This window comes from Carettochelys insculpta, chromosome 1 (genome assembly GCF_033958435.1).
Source record: "Carettochelys insculpta isolate YL-2023 chromosome 1, ASM3395843v1, whole genome shotgun sequence".
Taxonomy (NCBI): domain Eukaryota; kingdom Metazoa; phylum Chordata; order Testudines; family Carettochelyidae; genus Carettochelys; species Carettochelys insculpta.
Window position 1 is genome coordinate 10,087,093 of NC_134137.1, and position 23,686 is coordinate 10,110,778.

Below are 23,686 nucleotides of genomic sequence, written 5' to 3' on the forward strand. Positions count from 1 at the left end.
TGCATTTCACTTCATGGTAAATAGTTTGGCATTATATAATTTCTTTAAAAACAGTTTTCTTTATTTCATGAAACCAGTTATTTGTTCACTGCACCCATAGCCCTCTTCATCATGCAGGGATTGTGGAGGGGTGAGGATTTGAAGGGAGGCATCCTGGTGAGCATGGGGGCTGTAGGTTCAAGGTCCCTGCTGGAGGGTGTTGCTGGGAGAGTTATTAGGGAATGTAGGAGAAGATCTCACTTACGGACTCCCAGATCCACAGGCCACCCTGAAGGGCCTGGAAGATGGCAGCTGTGCCTGGCTGTTCATTGTCATAGCCCTCGTGGCCAGTAATAGCCCCATACCTCAGGAAGAATGACTACCCCTTCCTCCTTACAATGCTCTGCAGAGCACAACAAGCCTCCACAACTTGGAGGATGTTTTGTCCCCCCCTCCCCCCACATCCATAAAGGTAAGCAGACCCCTGAAACATACCTTGAGGAAGCCAAAGGTTCACTTGGACTGCATTGTTGTGTTGCTCAGGCAAACATTGAAACTTCCTGGCTGGGGTCCAGCTGGAGGGTATAGAGTTTCATAATTACCTTTGGATGAGTTCCAGGAGACAGTCTCAAATTCTTAGATATGTATTTTCCTTTGCCTCAGTCAAGTACCGTGGTTGGGTTGGCAATCACACCTCCCATTCTTTACTTTTGGCTCAGAATATTCCTAATACAGCAATAGAGCTAAAACCTATAACTTTTTCTACAAACATGATGCAGACATATAAGTAGCATACATAGATTCAGGGCATCATCAGCTTCCATTCAACACTTCACACAGCCCCCCACACACTGTTTGGAGCCACTAAATACAATGGACACATAAAATGGCTTCTATATCCAATATAAAAATCCAGTCACATGACTAGTGCAAAAGGACTTATTGTTTCTTTCTTTTTCAGCAGCCTGCTATTAAATGAAGAAAAGCCAGATGAGTTTCTCCTAATGCAGCCATAAGAGACATATCTTAATAGTTAGACCAATAGAGATCTACAGCACCCAGCTCAAACACATTTTGTTCACAGGGTCACTCCTGGGTGCCACATATTTTATATATACAGGAGTGACACAGGCAGAAAACAGGAGAGACAGAGAGAGAGCAATAGGCTACTCTCGTGGGTAATAAGAAGATCCAATTACTTGAATACTCTGACATTGAAATCCTTTTCCTGCATTCCCTCATCATGCCTGAATGGCAGGTTTTGGCCTTATTATGTATAAGGGAGGCACACCTCAGTGAATGCTCCTGTGGCACTTTATAGACTAACAGAAAAGTTTTGAGCATGAGCTTTCATGAGCAAAGACTCACTTCATCAGGTGCTGGACCATCTGTTTCTGTTAATCTATAAAGTGCCACAGGACCCTTCGTTGCTGTTACAGATCCAGACTAACACAGCTACCCCTCCGATATTTGATACTCAGTGAACGGGTATTTTATATATTGAGTCCAATGCCTGTTACTTGTCCATATATTGCCTTCACTGCTTTTATGTGTTCAGTTAGTAAATATTTCAGAGGTGCTCAGATATCATTTCCAATAAGTTTGTGCCATTAACTCTTTCTTTAAAGAACAGTTGTATGGCACTGCCTTCTGGTAACTGATCATATGCTCTTCCTATTCCTTGTATTTAGGATAATATAACAAAACATCTGACCTGTGTTTCAGCAGAAAGTAGAGTTGAGGTGTAGGAATTTGGCTGTATGTAGTTTATGCTCATCACCTGTTATATGAGCATGAAGTCATTTACATGCTCACTTTGGTGTTAGTGCAACACTAGTTTTTGCGCTATTCTGCCATTTGTGACACAAAGCCTTCCCCCACCCAGGTGAAGTAGCTGTCAGTCTTAACTGGAAACTTACCAGATATGTGCAACTCTTTATGTTGCTAGAGTAGTCAGGGCACTTGAGTGTGAAGAGAAACCTGTAAGATGACCCATATCTCTGGATTCAGACAAAAACGGTCTGGCCTGGCCAAGTACTTCACTTTACAAGAAGATATCTAGAGGGCCAATAAATATTACTAAAAACATTTGATAACCTGAAGTTAGCAGAGCGAGAATCTGTTGGAATTTACACATAGAAATCATCAATAATGCCACTCGTGTCACTGTCATTCGATTAAGAACCAGTATCAACAAAATTAACACAAGTCCTGCAAAGAGTCAGTGGTGTAATTTGTAATTTCCGTGTTGGAGAAAGGAAAAAAAATGTAATAAAAGGCAATGAAACATTAATAAATATCTTGGGTGCAGGACAGACAAAGACAGATTTTGCAGACACTTTCCATTGGCTTACAGACATGTCAGGATACAATGGGCTACGCTTGGATGTGGAGATCCAGAAAGATCGTTTGTGTGAAGCATCCAGTTGTAAATTCACAAAATGCTCAAATAGAGCAGAACTAGGAAATGCAAGGTAGCAACAAGGCCAGATATGATGGGTTGGACACTGAGATGCCACCTGACATGCTGAAGATACTGAGCCCACCTTTTCTGTCAATCTGGACACGCTTAACTCTGTCCTGCTGATTCAGATGATTAACCCTCCTCCAGCATACCCACAGGTAGTGCCACACCCATCACAGAACAATACAGCCATTGAGATCTTCTCTAGGATGGCTCAGCTTAATGGACTTACCACAGAACTGAGATGACCATCCCTCTTTGTGGGAAAACCCAAAGTTCTCCTTCTCCCTCAATAAGGAGGAAGAGAAACACAACCGGTGCCCAACATCAGTTAAAAATAACAGAAACTGGGTTACATTATAAACAATTGATATATTTATTAACGAAGAAAAAAGATATGTTTTAAGAGGTCAAACAGGTGTAAAGCAGACCAAATAGTAATAATAGTAATAATAATAATAATAATAATAAAATCATGTAAACTAGAAGCAGGGCACCCCCTCCAACAGCACTGAGTGTTTTCCTTACCCAACTAATATAGAATTTCTCTATGGTGGGAGTCCTTTGTTTCATACCCCTCCTTCTAGTGGACCAGGTCACCAGTCCAGGATTGACATTAGGATGAAGATTAGAATTAGGTGACCAGGTGTCTCTCATCCATTCTGGCATTGCCTACCTTCTTGGTGGTGGTGTGAATTCAATACTATGCTCTTGCAGATCTTCCGTGATCTCTTGTATCACTTAAGGCTACGTCTACACGTGAAGCCAACATCGAAATAGCTTATTTCGATGTAGCAACATCGAAATAGGCTATTTCAATGAATAACGTCTACACATCCTCCAGGGCAGGCAACGTCGATGTTCAACTTCGACGTTGTGCGGCACCACATCGAAATAGGCGCTGCGAGGGTACGTCTACACGCCAAAGTAGCACACATCGAAATAAGGGTGCCAGGCACAGCTGCAGACAGGGTCACAGGGCAGACTCAACAGCAAGCCGCTCCCTTAAAGGGCCCCTCCCAGACACAGTTGCACTAAACAACACAAGATACACAGAGCCGACAACTGGTTGCAGACCCTGTGCCTGCAGCATGGATCCCCAGCTGCCGCAGCAGCAGCCAGAAGCCCTGGGCTAAGGGCTGCTGCCCACGGTGACCATAGAGCCCCGCAGGGGCTGGAGAGAGAGCATCTCTCAACCCCCCAGCTGATGGCCGCCATGGAGGACCCGGCAATTTCGACGTTGCGGGACGCGGATCGTCTACATGGTCCCTACTTCAACGTTGAACGTCGAAGTAGGGCGCTATTCCAATCCCCTCATGAGGTTAGCGACTTCGACGTCTCCCCACCTAACGTCGCAGTTAACTTCGAAATAGCGCCCGACGCGTGTAGCCACGACGGGCGCTATTTCGAAGTTAGTGCCGCTACTTCGAAGTAGCGTGCACGTGTAGACACAGCTTAAATGTCATTAGGTCTCCTCTTCTCTTCTTACTTTCAAGGACAAACTAAAATTTTTGGACCTGTCTAGTACCTAATTTCAACTATTCATGACACCAGATTCCAATAGCAAGTGTTGCTTCTCACCGGGATACCGGGGCAGGAGGACATCTAGTGCTGGATCTCTTTCCCCTTCTGCTTAATATATGGCTATTTCAATACTGGGAAACTCTTTTGACTCCCTTCTTCAAGGTGTCCACCTCTCTTCCTTGTACTGCCCAAAAGTCACACCCCCTGGCTACTCGCCATTACTCAATGGTCTGAAGCTCAAGAGGGAGAGGTGTAGGTGGGATATTAGGAAAAACTACTTCACCGGGGGGTGGCAGGTGAAGCACTGGAATGTATTGCCTAAAGAGGTGGTGGATTCTCCATCCTGAGAGGTTTTTAAGTCCCAGCTTGACAAGATCCTGGCTGGGATGACTTAGTTGGAGTTGATCCAGCTTGAAGTAGGGGGCTGGACTACATGACTTCCTGAGGTCCCTTCCAGCCCTTTGATTCTAAGATTCTAAAGCAGATTTCAGCAAACTCAAGCAAGTGTAAGAGGCAAAAACAAAGGTAGTTGGTAGTTTTCCCAAGAGGCTTTTGTAAAGGCAAAATATCAAACTATTCCACTGTGCAGGAATGATAGGAAATATGTAACAAGACAAAGTCTAGCTAAATTAGCAGATATTCAATGATCAAAAGGTTTAAACTATACCACATTACAACGTCTTTATTTAAACAAATAGGAGGAAATTTAGAAAGGCCAAGGCACAAAATAACTCTGCCATGAAGCCTCTATGAGCTCCATGCCAGTCCCAAGCCTGGATGAAGGAGGAGTGTTGGTCAGGTGAGTGTCGATGTGCTGACCGTCAAACAGCATTATGAATGAAATCTGATGCCAGAACAACTAAATGATAAAAGATGCTGCCTCAGATGTCACTCTGATAAAGTGTGACGCAGGAGTCGTATTTCTTCTTAGCAAAACAGCTAGAAGAGCATTATTAGGATACCAGTCGGTGAGTACAATAATTATGGTAGTGAGATTCAAAGCAAAACCATTCAACATCTCAGTCCTTCAAGTGTATACACCCACATCGGACAGTAGGGAGGAAGAGATTGGGCTATTCTATAAAGACTTGACAAAGACGGTGGAAGAGATACCGAAGGAAGATGTGTTGATCATTGGAGAAGATTGGAATGCAAAGGTTGGAAGAGATAATCAACAGATAATCAACAGATAATCATGGGAAGGTTTGGACATGGAGAAAGAAATGAACGAGGTGAGAAACAACTAGAGTTTGCTACAGAGCATGAGATGGTGATATGCAACACATGATTCCAAGAAAAGGACTTCAGGAAGTGGACGTGGTGCTCGAATGACAGGAAGTCCAAGAACATGATAGATGTTATATTGATAAGAAGAAGACGTATAACATCAGTACAGCAGTGCCGAACTTTCCAAGGAGTGGATATAGACCTCCTAGTCTCCTCCTAGTAGGACATCACCCTTGTTTTATACCCATTTTAGCTTAATCCAGAGGCTCTCAACACATCCGTTTCCTATGTCTATGTCCACCTCAGTCCAAGTGTGTACATTTTTAATATACAAGGGAACACCTCCTCCCTTTTTCCTTGTCTATCCTTCCTGAGCAAGCTGTACCCTTCCATACCAACATACCAATCAATGTATATTATCCCAACAAGTTTCTGTGATGCCAACAATGTCATAGTTGTATTTATTTATTAGAAAGTCCAGTTCTTCCTGCTTATTACCCACAATTCTTGCATTTGTCTATAGGAATCTAAGATATTGATTTGATCTTGCCTCCCAATTTTGCCCTGACCTTCCTTTTTCTCTGCCATTATAGCCTGTGCTCCCTCCCATTTCTGCCCATCTCCCAGGTCTCCATCTTCTCTACTTACGTGTGGGCTTTGCTCCCTGTCCCCATCAAACCTAGTTTAAAGTCCTTCACACTAGGTTAGCCAGCCTGTGGCCAGATAGGATCTTCCCTCTCCTCGAAAGGTGAATGACATCTCTGCCTAGCAGTCCTTCCTGGAGTTGTTGTCAAAAGATTCTGAGAATAGAATGGATGAAGAAGGTCACCAATTAGGAATTATATAGAAAGATACAACCAAAAGAGAATCTGCTGCAGAAAGTTAAAAAGCAGAAACTACAATTATATGGACATATTTGCAGAATGAACGACGAACGAAACATCAAGACCCAGGTGTTCAGCATAATGGATGGCTCTAATAGGAGAGGCAGACCTCAGAGAAAGTGGATAGATGATGTAGTAGATTGGTGCGGAGCTAGTCTACAGAAACTGAGTCACTCCGCACTAGACAGGGAAAGATGAAAGAAATAGTGAGAGAGGCATCAGACACCAACGGGCACTGAGCCCACGGATATTGATGATGATGATGATGATCAATGAAAAGCATTCTAGATAACTCATGGAGATGACTGTGGAGCTGAGCCCTTAGCTACAATCTTTGAAAATCCATGGAACTCAGGAGAGACTCCAGAAGACTGGAAAGGGCATATCTAGCGCTCACCCATAGAAAGGGAAACAAAGACAACCCAGGGAATTACATGCCAATCAGCTTACCTTCTATAACACGTAAGATAATGGAGCACATCATTCCCCCTTTGGCAAAACACTGGAGGATAGAAAGGCGTAACTATATGAAGGGTTCTCAGGCACCGCTAAGAGAATCAAACCTGGGTGAAATGCTTAAAACCAGACCACCAAAGAGCCCCAGACTGGGGTTTCTTCCTCTATAAGGCAAAACAAACTAGTCACACCTCTGCTGCTCCTCTAGTCAGCCCGAAGTCAGGTGAGTAAATCTCTCAGAAACAATCTCACCAAAGCTACACAGGTTTGCCAGTCTACAAAGTGATCGGCCCTATTCCCATGTCAATAGAACGTAGATCTCACCCAAAAGAGCAAATTGTGACAATCTAAAACATAAAGGTTAATTAACAAAGAAGAAAGAGAGAATGTGGTGAGAGTAATACTTGTTGAACTGGTCCAATTGCACACATCAGTTATAAATTCCATGATGAGGGAATGTAGCAGATGGAATTAGCGGAGGTCTTTATATTTTCAGAAAAGACGGCATTTGTTAGGATGGGCCGACAGTCTGTTCGGGTTTAGTTCATAGCAGATGTGATCCTGCAAACTGCAGCCTGGAGAACGCAGAAAAAATGGAGATTATAGACTGGAGACCAAAATGGTGATTCTCAGGGCTGTCTTTATACGTTTGCTCACTGGAGGAAAATTTGTGCCTGGGATCATGTTCACAATGGAGAAACGCATGACCAGGTTACCTGGCCGTGTTCTTTCTTGGGATATTGTTCTGTTGCCAGACTTCTAGAACATACATCTCTGCAAAAGTCGTGAGATGTGTATTGGAGTCTAAGGAGGGCCTTTCTTCATTGTCAATCTTTGTCTGGCAAGGAGGAAATCCGACCACCTTCTGTAAATTCCCAGGACTTTACATTTCTAATGCAAGTCCAGATCCACTCTTATAACTTCGCATACAAAGCTATCATAGATATACAAGAAGCATAAACAGATTTAGTGAATCAACAGATTTCATTAGACATTTGACTTGACCCAGTTGGCATAAGATTAGGGGAAAACAGTGGTTATAATAATGGTTCTCGAGTTCATTTTAAAATTCAGTCATATCATGTAAAGTGAGAAGAAACTGTATGGATTTGTCAACAACAAGCTCTGTACAACATACCTGAAAGCCTGCAGCAGACTCCCTGGTGGCCATGTGATTCCCAAGTGAATATGCCAGCATGCTTCATTAAGGCAGCTGCCTCCATATATAAACACACACTGCCTGCTGCTTGGGCAGGCTCTCCCATAACTCCTTTTCCTTTAAGGTGAAGACCTCTGGTGCCAGTGGCTCCCTTTCTAGAAGCAATTGGGTACGTTGGCAGGTTTCTCTTTCTTTTAAAAGTGAAGTGTGGGGAAAGGCTGCCAGCTGTTTCCATGTGCAGATGTTCTGTGCAGCTGAAGGAGTCTCAGCTGAGCTATCGAGGTTAGTCAGTGAGAAGGCTCATGGGAAGGGAATAATGGTTGCTTAGGAATCCTGCCCCTACATCTGCCTCATATGATTGTGCTTTCTCAGTGTGTTATTTAAGAACTTTCAGGTGAGCTTTGAGTTTTTAAACTGTGATGTCTTCTAAGGATTTCTCCAGGGCCCCATTTCTAGAGGTGCTGTGTGCTCTGGACCAGACCCTGCCAGGGAATGAGCAATAGGAGACCCCACAAAATATCAGTGATTGGTTCCCAAACTGCCTGAGGTGCATTTCCTTTAGAAATGTAACCAGATCATGTACTTTCAGAGACTTCATATCCTGTATCAATTGGAAAGACAGGAATTCAGAGCTACATTACTCTGTTGTAACAGCTCTGATAGGACTTATTTCTCTTTCCTGACTGAAGGAGCACTCCAGTGTTCCTATCTTGGAGGTACCCATGAGATTTAAAAGGCTGTCAGCATCTCTGTCCTCTCTCTAGACTGTGATTACCATGTCAGCTCTCGCACCCTGCCAGCTTTTGGTTATTAAACATTTCAAAAGTATTCAAATACTGTTTACAATGTGTTTGTACAATTAACTCTTTGTTCAATGAACAATTGTATGATAGTCTCCTGGTAACTGTCCACAATCTATCACTAACCCTTACATTTACGGTAATGAATGCGGCCCTCCTGCAATACTTCAGGAAAACTTTCCGTAAGATCGTAAAACAAAACCTCTGACCTGTGTTTCAGCAGAGAGTAGGGCTGAGTTGTACAAACGTTGTATACAGTTTATGTTATCACATTCTATGCAAGCATAAAGCTATTTACATGTGCACAGAGAAATGAGTAGAAATGTAATGTTTGCTTTATTCAGCCACTTGTGATGCTAACTTTTCCCCCACTCAGGTGAAGTAACTGTCTGTGCTACATTTGTAACTTGCCAGATACAGAAAAATTTTATACTGCTAGAGGAGGCAGGGCCCCTGAGGGTGAAGAGAAGCCTCTAAGATGAGCCATATTTCTGGATTCAGACAAAACTGGCTCAGCCTGGCAGAGGAGTTCACTTCCCTAGAGGAAAACTTGAGGGCAAATGTGTATTAATGAGAGTGTTTGGTGATTTAAAGTTAACAGAGACTGGATCTCTTGTAATCTACACACGGAAATTGTGAATGATGACACTGAAATCACTCTGATTAAATTATGTACCTGTTCCAAATGACATGTCCCATACACTCTAAAGGTGCTGTGACATAATTTGTGCTTTCAGTAGTGGACAAATGAAGAAAAAAAAACGAATGAAAAAGAATATAAAATTAGGCAATAAAACATATTTATTGACATCCTGAGTGCAGGACAGATAAATAACAAGACGTTTCATGTGGTTACATGCTTGTAATAATACCATCGGCTACTCTTGGAGGTGGAGCTCTGGAAAGTGTATTGGTGTAAATGATCCAATTGTGAATTTACTCAATGCTCACACTGGCAGTGGAACTGGCAAATGCTACCTAAGACAAGGCCAGGTGAGGTGGGTTGGACCCTTGGTAGCCATCTGACAAGCTGAAGATACAGAGCCCACCTTTTCTGTCAACCAAGGCATGTTCAACTCTGTCTTGCTCTGTCAAATTCTGAAGCCTCTTCCAACATACCCAGGGGTAGGGGAAACCCTGCCACAGAGCAAGACAAGCCTTTAGATCTGCTCTGGAAAGGCTGAGCTTAACAGACTTGCTGCAGCACAGAGATGTCCATCCCTCTTGGGGTCCAAACCCAAAGTTGTAAGAAGTTCTCCTCCACCCTCAATGTGGGGTAAGACATGAACAACCTTCCACACTACCACTTATATATTATAGAAATGGATCATATTATTAAAAAGGAAAATACCTTTGTACTTTAAGGGTGCAAAGAGATGGAAAACACACTAAATCAGAGTACTGGGAAAATAATAGGAAAAATACAAACTACCAGCAGGTCTCCTCCTCCCCCTACACTGAATGTTCGCCTCAACAGACTTACCTAGAATGTGTGTAAAGTTAGGAATCCTTTGTTTGATTCCCCTCTCCTAATGGGAAAAAGTCAGCAGTCCAGGATGGAGATTACTGTAACATGACCTGGTGTCTCTGTAGCATCTCAGCATCCATGAGTCAATAGCAGTTAGGAACATCCACAGAGGCCAGGCTGAGCCTTTTCATGGTCCATTGCCCTGTCTGAAAGGGGAGGGGAGGGTATTTGCCCCTTCTAGTTTTAACATGTTACTACCTGAAGTGTTCACAACGAGCATCAGCCAATGTAGCACAGCTTGAAAACAGATAGGAAGAATAGAAATAATGTAAACTATCAGCAGGTCTTCTCCAGCCCCCAACAACACTGAATCTTTTCTTAACTTGACTTTTACAGAAGTTTTATGAGTAATGATTCCTTTGTGTGACTCCCCTGCCACATGCAGGGACAGGTCAACAGTGGATACTAGGATCGGGGAGCAGGAGTCTGCATAGAATCACAGCATCCATGAGTCGCGAGGTGTATGGACAATCCACCACAAGCCAAGATCAATCTCTTCACAGTCCTTTGTCCTGCCATCAGCCCATTCTGCATGGTACGACTATCTGAAAAGTTGATGGCAGGCTGAAACCAATACAACACATGTGGAACACACACATAGAAATGGGATAATTACACTCAGAAGATGATAACCTTTCTAGTGATGCTTTCCAGAACTTGTCTCACATAAAGGACATCTCACTTAGGTTATAATCATACCATAAACATATTTGGATAATGAATATGGAACTTAATATCATAGTAAAAGCTCAGAAAGATTCAAAGAGGCACAGGATGTTAATGTGGGTAACCAGAAAATACAGAAAATGGAGTCAGGAGTGCTTTAAAATATCTTGGAAGGGTTCTAAAAATTCCTGATTAACAGAAAAAAAATTTCCAGTTAGCAGGTGCAGGTAGCCTGTTGCAGAGCTTCATCCATGTGGCCCGGCACATCTGCAACTGCATCTGGAACATCGGGAACTGTAGTAGCCAGACTTCTTCCACCTTTCTCTGATACATCTGGAACAGGCCGATTGATGTGGGTTTAGAAACACCGCAGCTCTCATCCACTCTGGCAGTGCCAACCTTTTTGTTGGGGGTGCAGTGACGGATCATTCCTGAACTCTGGAAACACTAAATACCATAAAGTCTCCTTTTTTTTTTCTTTTCTGTAGTTTTTTTCCTCAGACCTGTCTAGTACATAATGTCGGCTATCAATGACAGCAGATTTCAATCTCAAGTCTTCTTTCTTACTGGGATACCTGGACAGGAACACAACTACCTCTGGATCTCTGTCCCCTTCTGCTTAATGTATGCAGTATCAATAGTAGGAAATTCCTTCATTGTGTTTGTTATAAAAACTAATCCAAGCCTCCATGAGCCCATGTACATTTTGCTTTCCATGTTGGCTGTCACAGACCTTGCCTTATCAATTACCACCATGCTGACTACACTGCGAATATACTTGTTGAACTCTAGGGAGATCGCCCATGATGCCTGTTTTACCCAGCTCTACTTCATCCTCACACTTATATGCATCGAGTCCTCTGTGCTCTTGTTGATGGCCTTTGACCGCCTCATCGCCATCTGTGACCCCTTAAGATATACTTCCATCTTAACGCCACGGAGACTAGCCAAGATGTTGTTGGTGTGTGTGCTGAGAGGGGTGGTTTTAAAGCTTCCATTGCCTATTCACCTGAAACAGCACCAATACTGTCGAGAAATTATCCCAACACGTAGCTACTGCACAAATGGAGAGGTTATGAAAATGGCTTGTTCAGACATCACATTCAACATCTTCTATGGCTTGTGGATTGCACTCTTAACAGAAGGCTTGGATTCACTGCTCATCTTACTCTCTTACGTGATGATCCTCAAAACAGTACTGAATATCACATCCCATACACAGTGCCTCAGGGCCTTGAATACCTGTGTCTCCCACCTGTGTGCTGTCCTTTCCTTCTACACACCATATATCAGTGTAACTGTGATGAATAGATTCATGAAAAGCTCTTCTCCTTTGGCTCAGATTCTCCTGGGCTATATCTACGTGATGTTCCCACCTCTTCTGAATCCCATCGTGTACAGTGTGAAAAGCAAACACCTTCGTGCAAGGATAGTCAGGATTTTTGTCAGAAGACAGGGAAATGAGAGACCAAAAACACAGGCAAAGGCCTCCTGTTCCACTTGTATCCTTTCATCTGAGATGACATAAGCCGGTGATTTTCACTCTGCAGAGAGTGGTTCTGATGTATGTAAAGCCTGGAGCAATGAGTAAAGGGTTGGAGAGGGAGGATAGAGCAATGAAGGCAGGAGACCAAGGCAGAAGCCAGCCTTAGAAAAGCAGCTGTGTTCTTCCATGCCAGAGGACCACTGGGATGTTGGCCCACGAAAGAGACATACTGGTAATTTCCCTAATATCACAGTTGCTCCCAGTTCAGTCAATAAATTGAAGGGATGTGGATGTCGTTTCCCATGATACTCAGCCTGTTACTTTCCTGTCTCTGCTTAAACAAGTGTGGGTAAAGGAAAACCTGCAGATCTGTTCTTCACTGGTGGGTCTGGCACTTCCTCCTGCTCTGGGTGCAGAGTCATGCAAAGTTGCTTTACCAGCTGTGGACTGAGACTCTTTAAGGAGCAGGGACACCCATTGTTACCCTAAGCCCTCAGGCAGGTGCTTGCAAATGAGTCATGTCAGAGACATGATTAACCCAGGAGCCCCAGGAGAACCCATTCAACATAAGAACATAAGAACGGCCATACTAGGTCAGACCAAAGGTCCATCTAGCCCACTATCCTGTCTGCTGACAGTAGCCAATGCCAGGTGCCCCAGAGGAGGTGAACCGAAGACAATGATCAAGCGATTTGTCTCCTCCCATCCATCTCCCGCCTTCGACAAAAGGCTGGGCACCATACCTTACCCCTTGCTAATAGCCATCTATGGACGTAACCTCCAAATATTTATCGAGCTCTTTTTTAAACTCTGTTACAGTCCTGGCCTTCACAGTGTCCTCTGGTAAGGAGTTCCAAAGGTTGACTGTGCGCTGTGTGAAGAAAAACTTTCTTTTATTAGTTTTGAACCTGCTACCCATTAATTTCATTTGGTGTCCTCTAGTTCTTATATTATGGGACCAAGTAAATAACTTTTCTGTATTCACTTTCTCCACACCATTCATGATTTTATATACCTCTATCATATCGCCCCTCAGTCTCCTCTTTTCTAGACCGAAAAGTCCCAGTCTCCCTAGCCTTTCCTCATATGTGACCTGTTCCAAACCCTTAATCATTTTAGTTGCCCTTTTCTGAACCTTTTCTAATGCAAATATATCTTTTTGGAGATGAGGAGACCACATCTGCATGCAGTACTCAAGATGTGGGCATACCATAGTTTTATATCGGGGAAGTATGATATTCTTCTTTGTTTCTATCCCTTTTTTCAATTATTCCTAACATCCTATTTGCTTTACTGACTGCCGCTGCACACTGCGTGGATGTTTTCAGAGAACTATCCACTATAATTCCAACATCCCTTTCCTGATCTGTTGTAGCTAAATTTGCCCCCATCACATTATATGTATAATCAAGAAGCCCCATCCCACTTTTCTGGCTCTGCACCTCTCACTTACTGGGCCCACTCCCCACAGATGAAACTGTCAGTGAGTGAGGGACTGACCCATGGCAGTGCTGCAAGTAAGACAGTCCCAGGTCCTGTTCTTCTCTTTCTGTCTGTGCTGATACATCTGCTTGGGAAGGGATGGAAATGCCCCAAGAGAGGCACAGCCTGCTCCTAACCCAGCCCGGCACGTTCACTGTACGGTGACCACCTTTCCACATGGTAAAACATGGACAGAGATGAAAGCCCCTTGCCACTCTTCCTCCCCTTGACTCCCCTCCCCAGGGTCCACCCCTCTGTTCCTTGTACTGTCCAACAATCCCACCCCCTGGCTCCTTGCCATTACTCAAGACTCGGTTACACAAGGGCCTTCAGAAGGGCGAGATGAGGATCAGACAGCTAGCAGAGAAGAAGCGAGCGCGCAGGAAGTACAATAAGGACTTGCCAGACACCCACCACATCTGCAAGAGATGCAGCAAGGACTGTCACTCTCGTGTGGGTCTTCATAGTCACAGTAGACACTGTAAATGAAGTCCTCAATTGAAACTATAAAGGGCGCGATCCATAGTCTATGCAGACTGAAGGATGCCTACTACTCAAGACTCTCTCCCTTCTCCAAGAAAGAAGCCACAGCTGATCCATGATAAGAGGTGCCAGGGGAGCTTGATGCATTTTCAGGATCACCATTCCCTCCCTCTGTCCTAGGCAGTTGGCTGGGGGTGGGTCAATAAGAGTTCCAAGCCTGTGTCCCTGTACTCAGGATATAAATTGCAAGGCAGATGCAGAGTTCAGGTTTCCCATGGTAGCACGGTCCCCTCTTGTTTGTGTTGCCACAGCCTGTCTCCAGCCTGGACATGGTACCTAACCTTGGGGTAATTGGAGAAGCAGAGGGAAAGGCCTCTAGTGAAGAGATGGAACAGAGACAGAGCCTCCAAGCAGAACAAGGAGCACAGTTTTCTGCATTTCTGAACCAAAGTAGACTCAGGGAAGGAAGTTGGTGGGAAGAAGTAGGATGGGGCTGATAGGGGAACCTCTGCTATGGAGAAGACTGAATTGATACAATCCCACACAGGGGGCTCTTGCTTTAAGTATCGCAGCCTGAGAGTAACTCATTGAAAGGATCAGAGAGGAAAGATTAGGCTGCCTGCAGTATTCTCTGAGTCTCTTAGATACCACTGAAGGCACCAGAGTGTCACAGGAACCAACAGAGTGTTAAGGGGTGCGTCTACACTAGCCAGCTACTTTGAAGTAGCTGGAACAATGCTGAAATAGCACGCGTTGCGTTTACAAGCACCATGTGCTATTTTGACATTGAAATCGATGTTAGGCGGCGAGACGTCAAAATCACTATTCCTACCCGGAGATGGGCATAGCTCCCTACTTCGACGTTCGACGTTGAAGTAGGGTGTGTGTAGATGATCCGCGTCCCACTACATTGAAATAGCAGGGTCCTCCATGGCTGCCATCAGCTGAGGGGTTGAGAGATGCTCTGTCCAGCCCCTGCAGGGCTCTGTGGTCGCCTAGTGCAGCAGCCCTTAGCCCAGGGCTTCTGGCTGCTGCTGCTGCACCTGGGGGGTCCATGCTGTGTGCACAGGGTCTGCAACCCGTTGTCGGCTCTGTGGACCTCATGCTGTGCAGACCAAGTGTGTCTGGGAGGGGACCTTTAAGGGAGCAGCTTGCTCTTGCCCCAGAAGGGCTAGTCCAGCCTGTGACCCTGTCCGCAGGCTTTGCTGGCCCCTTATTTCGATGGGGAGCGCTTGTGTGTGACGCTCTGCATTTCCTTCTGGTACGGCTCCTTTCGACGTTCTCTATCACTACTTCATTGTTGAACATTGATGGCACCAGACCTGAAGGAGGTGTAGAAGATATGCATCGAAGAAGCCTATTTCGATGTTCTTACTTCGAAATAGGCTACTTTGACGTAGTGTGCTAGTGTAGATGTAGCCAAGGTGACAGTTGTGACGCTCTACCCCCAGATTTTTATGGAAATATGGTCCTGAATATGTGAATATCATCATCATCATCATCATCATCAAAAAATATGGGCTCAGCACACTTTGGTGTCTAACTCCACCCTATTTTCTTCCATCTTTCCCTGTCCACTGCAGAGTGGCTTAAATTCTTTAGATTAGCTGCACGCCAATCTACTACATCTGGGGGTCTTTCTCTCTTCTTTGAACAGTCCATTATTCTGAATACGAGAGTCATATCTTTTCACTTGTAGTTCATTCTGCGGATATGCCCATATAGTTGTAACTTCCATTGTATCACCTTCTGCAGTATTTTCTCTTTCAGCTGTATCTTCCTATATAATAACTCATTGGTGACCTTCTATATCCAACTTATTCTCGGTTGTCTCTCTAACAACTCCTCTAGAATGCCATATCCTTCTCTTCGTATCTCTCATTATCACCGATGTCTCACTTAGGTACAATAGACTGCTAAATATACATGTTTTCAAGATGTAGCTTCATTCCAAAGATAATCAATCTGCTTTTCGAGATCTTATCCATTGCCGTCCAACTTGCTCGTTTTTGCTCTTCTAGTCTCTATTTCCTTCTTAGATTATAGATCTTTCATCTTGATGCTCCCCACATATGTCAGTTTCTCTGTGTTCCCTAGTTCAACCCTGTCTAGATTGAAAAGCAGTGGATTTGGTATACCTCAAATTTATTAAGGCATTTGATACAGTCTTTCGTGAAGGCGAATGAAACATAGACGGGGCTACTATAGGAGAAACTTCCTACCTGTCAGGATGGCTATACAGTGTAAGAAGTTACCTAGGAAGGTTGTGGAATCTTCGTCACTAGAACTATTTAAAAGCAGGTTAGATAACTATCTCTTGCGGATGGTCCACATGGTGCTTTGTCCTCTTGTGAGGGCAGGGGACGGGACCCTATGATGTCTTCAGGTCCCTTCCAGTTCTAGTGTTTTATGATTCTGTGACTATCTGAGAACAAGCTGTCCTTTCAACAACATGTTGTACATGATAATGGGATGAAATCAGCAGTGCAATGAAACACCACCCTCCCCTTGCCCTGCATGGAGAAGGGCTGATAAAGGGATCCCTGAGTGGAATCAGCTGGCCCTAACTGATTTAGGACAACCTGCTCCTCAGCTGATCCCACTTTCATTGTCAGCTCCATCTCTGCTGTTTTCACTCCCGTCTTTTCCTCTCCTGGCCCCACCCTGCGACGCCATCTGGAGTAGTTTTGTGTAATATGTAAATTTTGCCACCTCACTGTTTATCCATTTTTCCAGATCATTTATAAATATGTTGAATTGGACTGGTCACATTACAGACCCCTGAGGAACACCACTCTTTACTTCTCTCCATTCTGAAAACTGATCATTTATTCCTACCCTTTGTTTCTGATCTTCTAACCCACTACCAGTCGAAGAGAGGACCTTCCCTCTTATCCCATGACAGTTCACTTTGCTTAAGAGCCTTTGGTGAGGGACCTTGTCAAAGGCTTTCAGAAAATCTAAGTGCACTATATGCACAGGATCCCCCTTGTCCACAGGCTTATTGACCCTTTCAAAATATTCTAATAGTTTGGTGAAAAACGACTTCCCTTTACGAAAGCGGTGTTGACTCTTCCCCAATAAACTGTGGTCATCAATGTGTCTGACAATTCTTTTCATTATTCATGTTTCAAGCAGTTTGCCTGGTACTGAAGTCAGACTGCCTGGCCTTTAGTTGCCAGAATCTCTCCTGGAGCCCTTTTTAAAGATTTATATCACATTAGCTATCATCCAGTCATCTGCCACAGAAGCTAATTTAAATGACAGGTTACAAACTACAGTTAGTAGTTCTGCAGTTTCGCATTTGAGTTCCTTCAGAACTCTTGGGTGATTGACATCTGGTCCTCATGACTTCTTACTATTTAGTTTATCAATTTTTTCCAAAACCTCTTCTAATGACACATCAATTTGAGACAGTTCATGAGATTTGTTAACTGAAAAGAATTGCTCAGGTCTGGGAATCTCCCTCACATCCTCAGCCATGAAGACTGATGCAATGAAGTAATTTAGTTTCTCAGCAATGACCTTATCATCCTTGAGTGTTCCTTTAGCAGCTTGATCATCCAGTGGCCCTACTGCTTGTTTAGCTTCAGATGTACTTAGTATTTTTTTCTTTTTTTTTTTTTTTTTACTGTTAGACTATTTGGCTAGCTGTTCTCCAACTTCTTTTTTATCCTTCTTAATTATATTTTTACACTTCACTTTTCAGAGTTGTTGTTCCTTTCTATTTTCCTCACTAGGATTTAACTTCCATTTTTTAAAGAATGCCTTTTTGTCTCTCACTGCCTCTTTTACTTTATAGTTTAACCACAGTGTCACTTTTTTTAGTTCTCTTACTATGTTTTCTAAATTGGGGGATACATTTAAGTTGAGCCAATATTTTGTTGTCTTTAAAAAGTTACCATGAAGCTGGCAGGGATTTCACTTTAGGTACTTTACGTTTTAATGTCTGTTGAGCGAACTTCCTCTCTTTTGTGTAGTCCCCCTTTCTGAAATTAAAGACTACAGTCTCACGCCACTGTAGTATTTTCCTAGCCACCGTAATGTTAAATTTAATTATATTATTGTCAGCATTACCCAGAGGTCCACGCACATTCACCTGTTGGACCAGATCCTGTGCTCCATTTAGGACTAAATCAAGAATCGCCTCTCCCCTTCCGTGTTCCAGGAATAGCTGATCCAAGAAGCAGTCATTTAGGGTTTCAAGAAACTTTATCTCAGCTTCCTGTCCTCAGGTGACATGAGCCCAGTCTATAAGGGGATAGTTGAAATCCCCCACTATTATTGTTTTGTTTGTTTGTTTGCTTTGGTAGCCTCTTTAATCTCCATTAGCCTTTCATTGTCACTACCGCCATCCTGGTCAGGTTGTCAGTAATATATCCCTACCATTACATTTTTATTATTCAAGCATGGGACTCCTATCCAGAGAGATTTTATGGTGCAGTTTGGTTCATTTATGATTTTTACTTCATTTGATTCTACACTTTCTTTAACCTATAGTGCCACCCCCTCTCCAGCATGACCTGTTCTGTCCTTCCAATAAATTTTGTACCCTGATATTATTCTGTCTCATTGATTATCCTTATTCCACCAAGTTTCTGTGATACCTCTTATACTGATATCTTCATTTAATATGAGGCACTCTAGCTCACCCATCTTATTATTTAGACTTCTCGCATTTGTATATAAGCACTTTAAAAACTTATCTCTCTTTAGTTGAATCCCATTACATGGCATAACTGAAAGGAATTCTGTTTTATTTGACTGCTCCTCGTCAGATACTACCTGTGTTTTACCACGTTTATCGTGTTTCATCCTCTCCTTCTGATTAGGACACAGAGAATCTCCAGTAAGAGATCCTCCCCTAACGGATGCCACCTTCCGAACCACATTGCACCTCTGCGACTGTTGGCTTTCCCCAGCCCTTAGTTTAAAACCTGCTCTCTCTACGAGATTTTTAATTTTAAGTGCCAGCAGTCTGGTTCCATTTTGGCTTAGGTGGAGACCACCCTTCCTGTGTAGGCTTTCCCTTTCTCAAAAATTCCCCCAGTTCTTTATAAATCTAAACCCCTCCCTCCTACCTCATCGTCTCATCTACACATTGAGACCCTGCAGTTTTTCCTGTCTAACTATCCCTGCATGTGGAACTGGAAGTATTTCAGAGAACATGGCCATGGAGGTCCTAGACTTCAATCTCCTACCTAGCATCCACCTCCACCCTTTTCTTCCCTATGTCATTGGTACTAAGCTGTACCATGACCACCACATCCCCACCAGCACTACACATAAATCTACCTAGATGACTCAAAGATCCTCAACCTACACACACGGCAGGCAAGTCATCATGTGGTTCTCCCAGCCATCACAAACCTTGGTTTCTATGTTCCTATGATTGAATCATACATAATAAAAACTTGTCTCTTCCTAATACCTGGAATTCCCTCCCCAATAGAGGTATCCTCAGGAGAGAGGATACTCTGACATCATCTGGAAGGAGGATCCCAGCTACGGGATCATTTTCCTCTGCTCCAAGTAGATGTTCTCCCTCCCTGAGACTTTCATGATCTTCAGCAGCACCAAGGCTGCCAGACTGGAGGTGGTACCATTCTGTCATGTCCTGAAACATCTCATTTATGTATCTCTCCTTCTCTCTCACCTCCTCCAGTTCCACCACCCTAGTCTCCAAAGCATGTAGAAGGTCTCTGAGGGCCAGGAGCTCCTTGCACAGGATGCACTCATAGGCCATCTGCCCAGATGTCAGGTAATCATACAAACTACATTGGATGCAATAAACTTGAAAGCCCCCACCCTCTTGCTGGGATTCTGCCTTCATTGTTTTATTAATCCTGAAGAGGGTCACATGGATTAAGTTAGGTTGTTATTGGCTTTAAATTCAAGTCGGATGATTTAAGTGTCGCTAGTCCTCCCTCACACACCACCTCTAAACTCCATCGCAAAACTCCCCTATTAGCTGCTCATGTTTGCTAGCTCCTCTGCTCGCTTAGGGGCAGGCTTTATAAAGCCCTGCCCTGCCTTAGTAGCCCCATCCCCTCAGTAAGGGCTCAGGGGTCGCTCTCCACCTTGCCAAGCAGGCTGCTAGGTTCAGCACACAGTCAGCACATGGTGCTCCAAGCAAAGAGACCACATGGCATCTTTCAGGCAGGCAGCAAGCACACCACAGCACAAACACACACACACTACAGACAACAAACTCACCCCAAGGGTCATGTAATCGCTCCTTCTTCATCTGGAGGACTCCCTCACAAAACTCCAGTTAGCTGCACATGTTCACTAGCTCCATGTTACTATGGCATGAGTGTTGCCCCTCTCTACACCAGAGTTCCCAGCTAATATGGTAATTTTAATAATATTGTGCCTGATCTTGGGAGAAGAGCCTGTCGGCAGTCACAGTGATAACTGGAAATTATTATTCAGGCGGGATTTTGGAATACACAGCCAACTCTGTTAACAGAATTGGCCTCCTGCATAGGGGAATTGTACAGATATATATGTTTACCATTGAAGGTCTGGCTGAGAATTCAATAGCGGAAGGCATCTGTGGTGAAACAGGTGGTTAAACCAAAGTGTTCATGAATGTAAGGACTGGGAGAAGGGATGGCAGTGAAATAAAGACACGGGATTTCAGGTATTACAGGAGGCTTGGTTCTGGGGCTGGTGTTGTTCAACATCCTTATTAATGACCTGGATGAGGGACTGCATTGCACCCTTAGCAAGTTTGCACATGACACCAAGTAAGGGGGAGTGGTAGGTACATTGGAGGGGAAGAGGTAGGATCCAGAGTGACATAGATATATTGGAAGATTTTGCCAAAAGAAATCTGACACAGTTCAATAAGTAAAAGTGTAGGGTCCTGCACTTGGGATGGAAGAATCCCAAGCATTGTTATAGGCTTAGAACTGACTGGCTAAGCAGCAGTCCAGGGAAAGGGACAGAGGGGTTATGGTGGATGAAAGGCTGGAAATGAGTGAACAGTGTGCCCTTGTAGCCAAGAAAGCTAAAGGCATATTGGGGTGTTTTAGGAAGAGCATTTACTGCAGATCTAGAGAAGTGCTATTTCCCCTCTGTTTGGAACTGGTGAGGCCACATCTGGAATATTGCCTCCAGTTTTGCACCCCCTACCCCCTCCAGGATAAAAAGGATGTGGATATGAAGAAGCATGTTCAGCGGAAGGCAACAAAATTGATTAAGGGGCGGGAGCACAAGACCTATGAGGAGAGACAGAGGGATTTGGGGTTGTTTAGTTTAGAGAATTGAAGACCGAGTGGCGATTTCATAGTAATCTTCTGCTTCCTGAAGGGGAGAAATAAAAAGGATGTAGAGAACCTGTTCTCAGTGGTGTCAGATAGCAGAACAAGGAGCAATGGTTTGAAGCTAAAAAGGGGGAGGTGTAGGTTGCATATTAGGAAAAGCTACTTCACCGGGAGGTTGGTGAACCATTGGAGTGCGTTGCCTAGAGAGGTGGTGAATTCTCCATCCCTAAAGGTTTTTAAGTCCTGGCTTGACAGGATCCTGGCTGGGATGACTTAGTGGTTGTTGATCCTGCTTGAAGCAGGGGGCTGGACTAGATGACCTCCTGAGGTCCCTACCAGCACTATGATTCTCTGATTCTAAGAAAGATTTCAGCAAACTCATGCAAGTGTAAGAGGCAAAAACAATCAAAGGCAGTTGGCAGTTTTCCCAGGAGGCTTTATTAAAGGCAAAATAGCAAACTATTCCACTGTGCAGGGAATATATGAAACATGTAACAAGACGAAGTCTGGCTAAAATAGGAGATATTCAGTGATCAAAAAGTGGAAACTATATCTGTAGCCAGACAGCCAGCCCCCTCTCAGACCAGCATTGCTGGGAAAACAAGGGAGCCAAAACAACAGGGCACTTAACGTAAATTCCAGCACAGCCTTTGAAGCTGCGAGAAAGCACAGGTGTGCTGCTACAATGTGCCTCTGGGAACATATACAATGATTAGGCTCACAGCAGGCAGAGGAGCTGTGACAGACATGGCTCTTAGCCCCTACTGATGAGATGATGCCCACACACTTACATTTCAGACGGGAAAGATATTTACCCTAACAAAAGTAATGTCCAGTAGTCAAAACTTATTGTTTCTCTCCCTTGCAAGTGTAAACTACTCTTGTGAAAACTGGTGTCACCCAGACAGACCAGCCCCAATTTGACATAAGAAAGGAGAAAGAGAATAAAGGAGTACAGAGGTATAAATATGGGACCTACAGCACCATGATTTTTGAGTGCTTTTCACTATCTATCTGCTGGTCAGATAAGTGACAGCCTCCCAAGGCTTCTGCAGCTAAAAGGGTCCCTAAGCCTTGTCCCTTATTCGTCTTTCCGCGGAATTGAGTGACCGATCCTGGCTTGGCACCGCTGGAATCGAGAGATGCAAGGAGGGTAAGAAGCACCCACACCTGATCTCCTATCTTTAGTGTACACATATTTTGAAATAGAGCTTTATACTTTGTTTTCTTTCTTTGGGATCGTGGCTTCAGTCTGTAACTTGTTTGTGTGTGTAACATCTATACATTTGAATAAGTAGGCACTAGCAATTTTGTAACCACATGATTAGAATCTAGTTTAATAAATTTTTGGTAACCATTTGTGCATAAGCCTGACTTGTTTCCCCTGGGTTACTGTAAAGCAGCCAACACAATCAAAGAACCTCAGCCATTTTGGCTATAAAGCCTGGTCATTAGGTGAGAGTACTAAGAGCCTAGTGTTGAGTTGTGCCACCTCCACGGGGCAAACTTTTGGGGTGCCTGTCAGTCAATCCTGACTGCCCGCCGCGAAGGGACAGTGCATCCTAGCGGTTAAAGTCACGGGTGTGGAAAGGCTCTTAGTGCTGCCATTGGGGCACCTGTCAGTCAGTGTTGACTGCCCACTGCGAAGGGGCTCTGAGCTCTAGCAGTTAAAGTCACGGGTGTTTAGGACCTTGGGGCATCCGTCAGCCTGGCCCGGGCTCCCCACCGCGAAAGGACAGTGAGTCCTAGCGGTTAAAGTCACGGATGGTATAAAACGGGCATAGCTGGCACCTCACCAAACATCCTTGGCCATCGGCTAACAATATCACATCACAAAGTCTGCATTTAAACAAATAGGAGGAAATTTAGAAAGGCCAGGGCACAAAATAAGCTCAAACTACCTATAGGTATAAAAGGAAAATAGAAAACCTTCTACAAACACATTAGAAACAAGATAAAAAAGCAGTCCTAGAGCACTTTAAGGACTAAGTAAATAAGTGGTGAGGTTTTGTGAGGCAGACACACTTCCTCAGATCTGAAGATGTGAATTTCCCCCACCAAGGCTCATCACCCAAAAAATTATTTTGTTAGTCCTTAAAGGGCTACAGGACTGCTGTTTTGTTCTGTGAAGATACAGAATAACACGGAGACCTCTCTGTGATTAGAAGCAAGAGGAAGACAAATGACAGGATAGTCCCCTTATTCAGAGAAGAAAACAGTAACAGAAAAAAATGGAAACAAGAGATGTATAATGACTTTTTTCTTTCAGTTTTCGAC

The 23,686-nt window shown here is 43.9% G+C and overlaps 1 protein-coding gene across 1 annotated transcript; it reads left to right on the plus strand.

The window, feature by feature from the left end:
* The first annotated feature begins 11,204 nt into the window (after window positions 1–11,204).
* LOC142009201 (olfactory receptor 51G2-like) lies at window positions 11,205–12,215 on the plus strand. The gene has a single exon (XM_074987306.1). It carries the CDS (start codon window positions 11,205–11,207, stop codon window positions 12,213–12,215), a length of 1,011 nt encoding a protein of 336 aa, XP_074843407.1.
* The last annotated feature ends 11,471 nt before the right edge of the window (window positions 12,216–23,686 follow it).